Raw genomic sequence first — 10,495 nt, forward strand, 5'->3', positions numbered from 1 at the left:
CATGATGGACGCTCAGCTCTCCCCCTTACTCAATGTGTTCTGTATCCTTTAGTGTTTTTGTGCTTACTGCTTGTTCCTTAGCTGCTGAGCTTAATGAGATAATTCTGAAAAGGTCACCTGTTGAATTCTGCATGTGAAGAGTTGCTTTTTGGCGGGCAGTAAGGAGGCAGTGTGTGGGACTTGTTTCCTCTGTAGGATAACACATCATTTGGGATTCATGACGTTTTGATGTGGCACATTTAGTTTGCAACTGTGCCTGCATCGATTAATAACAAATGAGTCATCACTTCTCATCTAATGTGTCCTGACCTGTGTAAGTCATGTGTTACCTCTGTATAAATAAAAATCTATATCTAATGATGATAATGACTAAGGGGGTTTGATGCTGAGTAATTTGCAAACCCAACACTGTCATGATTTCAGATACGGATTAGGAAGCAGTATCGGAAATACTAGAGAGCCAGGGTTCTCATTCCACTTCATCTGCTCTGATAAAGAGCACAAGCTCAGTATAAACTTGTTTTCAAAGCACAGACTCTTGGCGTGCATTATTCAGTAACTTGAAACCAAAAGGGGCTTCAGAGGTAAATTGACAGAAGTCCATTTAATCTGAAGCCAGGCACTAGCAGTAGGCAGGACGCTGTGTGTGTGTTATTGTTATACGCCCCACACCGTTGCATAATACGCAGCCTTCAGAATATTATGTAACATTTGGAGATAAGAGTAGAGAAAAGTATGCAAGGACAACAACTAGCTACAGTATGTCCATGACAGACTGTGCAGTGGATAATTTGGTGATAGTGTCACATTCTTGATACGCCATAAAAACGCATAACATTAGCAAGGAAGATGGATCCATCTCTAATAGTCAGATGTACAGTATGAGGCCCGTTTTAGAAAGACTTAACATTACCTGGTGAGACCCAAGCCACGTGCTGTACGTTCTTCATAAATGAATCAACTGTCCACTTCCTTGCTGCCCTTGGAACGCCTGTTACACAACTCGTCTCTGATACTCAGTAAACATGCAGTGTTATGCAGAAACAAGTAGGCAGGACTAAACACTGGCGCCAAATATAGTTCAGACAGTCTTCTAAAAAACCTGCATCTTTAGCTTAGCTTGGTTTTTATTTTGCACAATTTAAAATGAAAAATAAAGCACATAATTTACAGTTAAGGGAGAGGCATAAAAACCCAATGGGCTTATTTGCAGCCTCCATCTAAATAATGTTAACATTTCACAATGTTATAAAGAACACAAAATTAACATACAGAAAATGACTAAATAATAATGATGAAAAAGTAATGATAACAAAATATGACAATATCAAAAATATAAAAAGAAAATTAAATTAAAACAGAAAACCTCTACCTTTCCACGGCCCTAAACCATAATGTCTCTGAACGCTACTTCTTCCAGTGCTGAGCCCAGGGTTCCGGCTCAGGTTTCGGAGGCCTCGGCTCAGCTGCTGATTTCACACTCCTGTGACAGTGAACGAGGTCTCCAGAGAGGAGAGGTGAAAGGGTAATCTGATCCCACCTGCTGAAACAGCCTCCCAGTAACTGGGGATACAACTAATTCTGTTAGACAGGCTGAAATTGCCTCATGGACACAACAAGTTTGAATAACTCATGACCTGACACAACTCCCAGTACTATCACTTTGCAGCAAACACTCACGGGGGAGGGTCTGCGGCAAGCCGAACCTAATTCTGTGTTGAACTTATGTTGAGTTCATTAAACTGACAGGATCCTCTTTCAAGTTGAATTATTTTGCTTTTTTACAGTAAAATAACAACTAGTCACTCATGTTTGTATGTTTAAACATGCAGTATTTCTGTAATTTATTTGTTACAATCAATAATGTAAGCCATTTCAGTGCACAAAAATTTACTCAAGCTGCATCCGTCTCGCACGCACGCACACACACACACACGCACACACCTACCTACCTACCTACCTACCTTTGGAACCAGAGCCTCCAGAGTAACTGATAATGGACCATTGTGTGCCATGTGGTCACATGAGCCAGATGATTGAAAACCAAATTAACTTTCCTTCTGAGTGACTCTTGAGTAAGCTGAAGCTGCCGGCGGCTCACAGGTTCATACCAGTTTCAAATTCTTGTCTGCTTTAAGTGAGTCAGTCACTCAGACCTCTTTTTTAAAAAGGTGTTGATTTTAAGGTGTGGGAGCTGTTTGATACAGTGAAATGATTGTTACAGAAAGCATCTGAAAAAACACACGTATATATCATCAAAAACTGCGTTTCTTCAGTTCCAGTTCCAGTTTGCATGCGTTTGTAGAAATTCTTTAGAAACACTCAGGAAGAGGGCAGGGTACAAAACTGAGTCATCACTTCAAGGAATCTATCTCCTCTAGGCTTTCTTAGTTTTGAACACACCACAGCGATGCATTGGGCACCATAAAACACTGTACTGTGTTTTGAACACGACCATCAAATTGCATGCATTAGTTACAAAGCTTTGAGTTTGTTGTGCAGGGTGTTGACCAGCTTGTTTCTGCTTTTCTTGAAGCTGGCATTGTAAAAACTGATTGATTTCCTGATTGATTTAAATAATCTTTTAAGATGAGATGAGTGTGTGGCTCTTGTACTCTTTGCCCTGTGATGAAATTGATCATCTCTTTGTTTTTGTCTTTGTGCAGAGAGCCTGATATTCCACCCTGGGCTCCTTTACTCTACCAGCTCCAGCTGCTGGACATCAGAAAGAAACCGGACCCGTTAACTCTGCCCATCGCAGACCGCATCCGCATTGGCAACCAGAAACGAGAGCGAGGAAACTTTCATTTCCAGAGGGAGGAATACAGCATGGCTGCCAGAGCCTATTGTATGGCTCTAGATGTGCTAACCACACACAGCCTAGGTAGTAACCCAGCATCAAAAAAGGAATTTATTCATAGAAAATATTTCCATGATGTTGCAGTACCAGGAATGTGTTGTAGTATAGTGTAGTGAGCATTATCTTCACAGGAAAAAGTGAAAATGGAAATAGTAAACATAAAAATGAACAAACACGCACCGCACACACACATTAGAAACCTAAAACACACTATCTGATCGAGACCTTAAACACATTTCCACGTCAGTCTCAGCCCACCATGACATAACAGTTTAGAGCTCTCCTCCAGTCTGCCATCACACTAATCACACTATCACCATGCAGAACCACATCTATCTGAGCCAAGTGCCACGATACATGTTTTTGCTTAATTCTTTTGCATAATCAAAGCTTATCAACTTTCATATTATTTCCACCTCCTTAATCACTCTAATCATTGACGAGGCAGGGTGGGCCAGAGAGGAAAATGTGACTGAACAATGAAGAGAAAAAACATGGACTGCTTCATAATGCATCAATGATGGAGGACCAGTGAGTGAACTCACTGTGGCACTGAAGAGAGAAGTTTATCAGGACATTGAGTTCATGTAATTAGTGGATTAGAAGATGACCAGAAAATACATATTAATAAAGATGCATGGACACCAACATCTGAACTCTTTTTGGGTCATTTTGGGCCCATCAGACTTATACAAATACATTCATGACACATTATGAGATTATAAAGCACTCTAATTGATTAGCCAGTAATCATGTGCAACTAAACATGCACTCACATAAACATTAGACATGATCACACTCAATCTTCGGCAGATTTTTATCAAGAATCTTAATGGAAGTAACATCAATGTGAGTAGGTATTAAAAGCATTAATAATCCCATAATCACATTTGTCTTTTTTTACCAAATCTGTAGGGGATTATCAAAAAAAGGTTAAGAAAGAAAACAGTAAAGAGATTTTAACTTCTAATTGTTTACCTAACTCTGCAGTTGTTTTGGATTTCTGGCCTGCAAATTTGTTGGTTTTGTTCACTCTCACAGCTCTCATCAACCACATTAACAGCTGTTTCCAGCTAAACAAAACTCAGTACACTACCTGCTCAGCACTGCACAGCAGACGGACACATTTAGCAACTAGCAGGTGAACACAGTGGATCATTTAGCAGCTAAAGAGACAGATATTTCCCTCAGGAGTTGGTAGAGACCGAAAACAGAGCTACAAGGAGAGAATTTTGAAGTTGAATTCATCAGGTGGACAAAAACACAACTCCAAACTAATGATAATGATGCTATGTATGATAGGCAATAGGCAATTAGCTAACACAATTGCCTTATCAACTGAAAAGGTGATGATGTATTGGTGTTGTTGCCTCTAAGTGGCCAAATCATCATTTCATGCTGTTTTAAATTTGAGATTTAAAGTGTACTACTGTATTCAGCTGGACACGTTTGGGTGTAATGATCAAACCATGCAGTTGTTACAGCAGGAACAGTGACACAATATCCAGCTGAATAAAAACACAGAACATGAACTATCCTTATAATGACACCCGATGGGAGTTTCTCTTTGAAAGTTTGAAAGATTTTAGAATAAATTCTCTCCAAGATTCTCCAAGAACTAATCTTGTTTTGTGTCACTAATAAAGAGACTCTCATGAAATGTCCACAGCAGAGCAGAAGTCAGAGGTTGTGTGTCTCTGTCTCTGTACAGATGGTGGCGACGGCGGCATGAAGACGGAGGAGGAGGAGGTGCGAGACTACCGGGTGAAGTGTTTGAACAACCTGGCCACCGCTCAGCTCAAACTGGAGCAGTACTGCGAGGCACTGCACACCAGCCGCGACGTTCTGACCCTCGAGCCAAACAATGTCAAGTCTCTTTACCGGGCGGGAAAGGTGGGGGCCCATCCTGTCGTGTTATTACTGACAGACAACATGTCTGCATCTCATTGCAGACAGTTCCTGAAAGGAAGAGGAATTTGTCTAAAATGGGATTAGATTGAATTATTTTAGAGAAAGAAATAGCTGCTGCATTATTTCTCCTTGTTCTCTGCCAGCATTGCTCACACTGTATGGTTCTATCTTCTCTTTCAGCTCCAGTCTGACATGGGTGAATACAAAGAGGCGATGGAGATGCTAAAAAGAGCCTTGAAACTGGAGCCGGCCACCAAGGTGAGAATATGTGGGTGAGCTGGCCCATCCACCTCGTCACCTTTCTTTCAAATCTGGCCGTGAATTCCATCTCTCACTCACACACCCTCTCTCACACTCTCTCTCACTCACTCACTCACACACTCATTACAGCCACCATCAGTCAATACAAATAAATGGTGGCCGATGAAATGTGCTTTTATTCCTAAATAAATTATCAAATATTTTGTAGTAAAAGTAAATTTCATAATTCTAATTTAAATGCTAAAGAAACAGTCAAGTCTGGACTTTTATTTAACAGTGAATAATTATGTGGTCATTTACGTGACTCATCCCTCATGCAACTAATCTATAATAAATCTAATATTATATACCAACCAGCATCTGACAATATGACCATACATATTTGAACAGCCTACTATAATCCCAGCAGATATCCAACACTAGAAATTTAAATAAATACACATACCACACAACACCATGTATATGTAACAAACTTAATTCGACACGTCTACAGCCATGCTAATGGTTCTGTAAATGTCAGCATGCTAACATGTTGATGTTTAGCAGGTAGTTTACCATGTTCATCATCTTAGTTTAGCATTTGTCATTTAGCTTTCAACACAAAGTACGGTTGAGGCTGATGGGAATGTCATTAGTTTTACAGGTTTTTGGTCATAAATGTAAGTATTGGCACTGGGAGAAAAGTTAAAGGATCACCAAACGTATTACAGTTCATCCTGAGGGGGACATGAATGTATGTACCAAATTTCATGGCAATTTATCCTACAGTTGTTGAGATATTTCCGTCAGGAACAAAGTGGTGGACTGACAGTAACAAATAAATACTGTATAAACAAAAAACCCAAAAGATTCCTTTATGCACCAATTTGCATCAGTTAACACATTGCATGTCTGATTCAGTTTATGAAGAAATAAGATAAAGTCTATAATCCATATAAATATATAGAGAAAATGCAAACAACAAAACAAACCATTATAAAATCTCAATCTGGAACATTTGAATCGTTTGTTGCACAAACGACAGACAAGAATACAATTAATTTAATTTACTATCTCATTAAGGTCACAATAGTTCACAGAATTTATAAAGAAAGTCGTTTACACATTAGCCTGAAGAAAAGAGACGATCCCAGTGAACTACTTCTGTTGAAGGCCTCTTTTGTCTTGTTTGTGTGATTCATCTAATCTGCCAAATCCTCCACAGAGGATCTGACAAACTGCACATCTGGCAGTCTACAGATGTGACCACACTGCTCAGAGTTGTCTGGCAAACTTGGTTAAAAATAGCACATACACGAGCTAAACATTGTCACTCTGACGCCCTGCGCTCCAAAAGTAGTAACGTGAAGGTCAGAACGAGTCAGAGTCACGCTTGCAGCTACAAAATAGACTCCACACTATAATTAAGACTCTGGTGTACAGGTAATCACAACACAAATGTACAATAATCTCAGTTTATGAACATTATTTTAGTTCACTGCAGCCTGGGTCTGATTTGGAAGAGTTTATAAAGTGTGAGGAGTAAATTTCCATCAGCTGTTTACAACACAGCTAGTGTTACAATGACCTGACCCGTACGGCACACTGCCACCGTCACAAATATGTCTGGTCTTGTCTAGACAAAACGAAAATATCTGCTGCTGTGGTAATTACACCCTTGTCTCAATGCTGGATTAAACACTGACTGATTTAGCTGCTCTGTGAGAAAGTTATTGCACTGCAGTCTGTTCATCACAAAAAAAGATGAAGCACACAAGGTCATGAAGCACAAACAAGAATGCAGCTATTGCTTTTTTTTTACTACATTTTACTAGCTGTAATGATGAATCTAATGCAAGTATTTACAAAAATATAATATTAAGTCATTTGAATGGACATTAAAGATAAGGTGCATTTTAAAAGCAAATTTATCGATTATGATTTCTTGGTCTACTTGTGAGGCTTTGTGTTTTAGACCTCTGCTCTCACCTGCTGGACATTTTTAAAACTGCAACTTCACCCTTTTCTCAAAATAAGAGGTTTCATGTTTGTGTCTCCTTTCCAAGTTTAGATCTACAGAAAGCAGCTTTTTCACAGCACAGTTTTTTTTTTCCTTTAGGCGATCCACGTCGAGTTATCTAAACTCGTCCAAAGGCAATCAGAAGGCAAAGATACTCAGGAATGGAAAGCTAAACCAGCAGAGCTGCTTGGGGAGAATATCAAACCTTTTCTGATTCCTTCTAAAAATAAACCATCTGTAAGTAGTAACAGAAATATCTCTGATGTTTTTTTATTCTGATAACCAACAGACTGGATTTTGACAGACTGTTGTTGTGTTTTAGGGAATTTCCTGGAAGTTTATACTCCTAGCTCTGGTTGTGGCCTTGGGCAGCTTAGTGACGTCAATGATCCTGACTGCAAGAAACTGAAATCCTCTGCAGGAAGCACTTTGAAAAGCCTCATCACCATCATGTGCAAAGTTTGGGCTCCATTTTTCGTTAGTTCACTTGAAAAATAAGTTTTCTACTGTGAAGATGAGAAGGTATGCAACGCAGCCTGAAGTTGTATTTATGGTAGAACAAAGTTTCACTGAAAAGGTGTACAGTATTTATTTATTTTTATATATATATATATATATATATATATATATATATATATATATATATATATATATATATATATATATATATATATATATATATATATATATATATATATATATATATATATATTATATATATATATATATATATATATATATATATATATATATATATATAGTTTTATTTGGAAAAGGAATGAAAAAAATTTACTAAAACTTTTGTAGAGACTGTAACCAAACTGCAAAAAAAATATTTGATCAGGCACTGTAACTAATAAAATACTGCTTACACTGATGCTTAATAAAAATGTTTTAAATGTACTTTGTCTTTTTTCTCAAGAACCAAGTTTGGTCCCAAAAGTAAGAAAAGTGCATTCATTTAAAAAGACTATTTCTTCTGTCTGACACAACCATTATAAATTATTTAACTTCAAGTAAATAAGTAAGGAACATTGATTCCTAAAGTGATTAGGAATCAATGTTCCTTTACTTTTTACTTCATAAAACTACTACCAAATAAATAGAAAAAAAATATAAGAAAAATATAAGCATGATTACATTATGTACATTTATAGTTGTACATGTGCAATTTTCCAACAATATAAATCTTCATTTTGATTAGAGAATTAACATTTTTGAAAATATATGTAAGACTTGAGAGTTAAAGCTACAGTGCGTAGTTTCTGTCACCCCCATGAGGAATTTTAAGTATCTGACAAAACTGTCAGCGTGTCCACATGATACAAGCCTTCCGTGATCGCGCAGCGCCCCCATCCCTCCTCCACGCAGTTGCTAGTAGCCAAGGAGGACACGGATGATTAATAGAACATGATGGACTCTTCAGAAGAGGTAATTATCTTCACTCGAGCTTCTGCATGGGAAAGTCACCGAACGACACAATCTTCTGAACATAGCCATACTGAGAAATACAGAGTAGGGCTTTGACTTTTGCCCAAAAATCATATTCGAAGTTCGTTTGTATATTAATATTCGAATATATTTGAATATTTATTAATATTTTGACCATTAAATGCCTTCAGTTTAAAAAAAATATTAAGTCAGACCCTGGATTAAACACAAACAGTGTGCTTTCGACAGGAAGTTCGGAGCTTTCACCGTAGCCTACGTAAGTGGTCTGATGTTTATACTCGTGTGCTGGTGTGTGCGTCGAGCCAGTGTTGCCAACTTAGCGACTTTTTTTCACAAAAGCGACTAGCGACAAATCTGATGACTTTCTGTAGAAAAGACAGCGACTTTCTGTAAAATAAAAAAAAGAGTCGCCAGTATTGTCCAGCGAGCACGCAATGTATTTCTCTCCTGTGTCACCTTTCTCTTCTGTTGAGTGAGTGAGGAGCAGTCCCGCCCTCCCCTCTGTGCTCCCTCCTCATGTGCAGCAGCACTGAGCAGGCAGGTAGGAAGGGGAGAAGGGACAGTGTGCGGCACCGGTGTAGATAGGAGAGACAGCGGAACGCGACGGGAGAAGGACGCCGCTGAGCTGGCCTGGCCCTGGGCCAGCCAGCATTGTTTGAGAATTAGGGGGGAATTCACCGCTACCGAGCCACGGCCGAGAGACGTGCGTCGCCGCAGTTACATTTTGAAATGCGTAAAAAAGCCTCGGAATCTGAACTGAAAACAACGTTTACAAGCAAACGCATTTACAAATAACAGGTTCGAATATTAAGGGCTGGCTAATATTCGTTTGAATATCATTTTTTTTTAATATTCGAATGATATTAGAATAACGAAGTTCGGAGTCAAAGCCCTAATACAGAGAGAGTTGTGTGGAGCTGATAGTCTTAGTTAGCTTTGTAGCAACTCATTTGGCAATGCCTTGAATGTAACGGACGTTCATTAATATCAAAGAGTTCAGCTTTAAATATTTAATTAATTAAGGTTAAAAACATGTAAGAGAATTATATTCTCCATCGTATCTACTGATATCAACCATCTACAGTCCACAGCAGGCGTTGAGAGTCTTCTTTGGGTTGGATTGACTCAGTCTGACCTGAGAATTCGACTGCCGCCTCAGTTTGACATTTTTCTTTACTTCTCTGTGGGAATGGAAAACAAGTCTAAGTGTTGCCATGGTTTGTGAAGGAAAAACTCAAACTTTCTCTCTGGCTTCCTACCTCGCTAGATGAAGCACAGTCTCCACAACGTTGGTTCCCTCTTTGGCACTCGTTTCGCAGAACAAGGCGCCGTATGCCTGCAAGAAAAAAGGAACGGTATACCTGAATGAAGTCTGTTTATTTAGACACCTGGGAGGCCGGCGTCTGTCTAATGAAAAGTTACACACCTTGGCCAACTTCTCTCCGTGCAAACTGCTCACACAGCTCCCCTCTGGAAGCTGCTCTCGGAGGTCCACCTTGTTTCCAATAACACACATGGGGATTTTCTCGTCTGTTGAATCCTGTATAAAAATCAAAAGGACATTGTTAAATATATTCCTACTTTCAAGCATGGTCATTTTTTGTGTCATTCATTCAACATGTCAATGAGCATTTTCACAGTTACCTGAATCTGATCCACCCATGCTCGGACGTTAAGGAAGCTGCTTTCTGAAGTAACATCGTAGAGGAGCAAGACTCCGTGAGCTTTGCGGAAATAAGACCTAGCAATACTACGAAACCTATAATCAAAAGAAAACACTATTTTTAGTCTTGTGTATTTTCCAATCTTGAGTCTTTATTAAAAGAACATGCTGTTGAAAGTTTAAATTGATAACTCCATGTTTTTCCTGTTGCTACTTCCTTGAGAAACACCATGAGACTCAGTGCAATACCTCTCCTGTCCGGCTGTGTCCCATATCTGCAGGCTCGTCTTCTCTCCATCTACAAGCATCCTCTTCATTTGGAAATCAACTCCTTACAACCAAAAAAAAC

General features: G+C 38.9%; 2 protein-coding genes across 2 annotated transcripts in view; one reads left to right on the forward strand and one right to left on the reverse strand.

Moving 5' to 3' along the window:
* Window positions 1-7,462, forward strand: part of fkbp16 (FKBP prolyl isomerase 16) — a 37,666-nt gene extending 30,204 nt beyond the window's left edge. The window contains exons 4-8 of the mRNA XM_039807712.1: window positions 2,667-2,884; window positions 4,572-4,753; window positions 4,952-5,029; window positions 7,131-7,268; window positions 7,354-7,462. Of these exons, the coding sequence (XP_039663646.1) occupies window positions 2,667-2,884; window positions 4,572-4,753; window positions 4,952-5,029; window positions 7,131-7,268; window positions 7,354-7,440 (703 nt within the window). The 3' untranslated portion in view covers window positions 7,441-7,462. The remainder of the gene's footprint in view (window positions 1-2,666; window positions 2,885-4,571; window positions 4,754-4,951; window positions 5,030-7,130; window positions 7,269-7,353) is intronic.
* A 2,016-nt stretch (window positions 7,463-9,478) lies between these two features.
* zgc:162879 (ras and EF-hand domain-containing protein) overlaps window positions 9,479-10,495 on the reverse strand; it is a 9,200-nt gene continuing 8,183 nt past the window's right edge. Inside the window, 5 exon segments of the mRNA XM_039807471.1 lie at window positions 9,479-9,664; window positions 9,743-9,819; window positions 9,910-10,023; window positions 10,128-10,242; window positions 10,396-10,477. Coding sequence (XP_039663405.1) covers window positions 9,562-9,664; window positions 9,743-9,819; window positions 9,910-10,023; window positions 10,128-10,242; window positions 10,396-10,477 — 491 coding nt within the window. The 3' untranslated portion in view covers window positions 9,479-9,561.

The sequence above is a fragment of the Perca fluviatilis genome, chromosome 8 (genome assembly GCF_010015445.1).
Source record: "Perca fluviatilis chromosome 8, GENO_Pfluv_1.0, whole genome shotgun sequence".
In the NCBI taxonomy this organism is placed as follows: domain Eukaryota; kingdom Metazoa; phylum Chordata; class Actinopteri; order Perciformes; family Percidae; genus Perca; species Perca fluviatilis.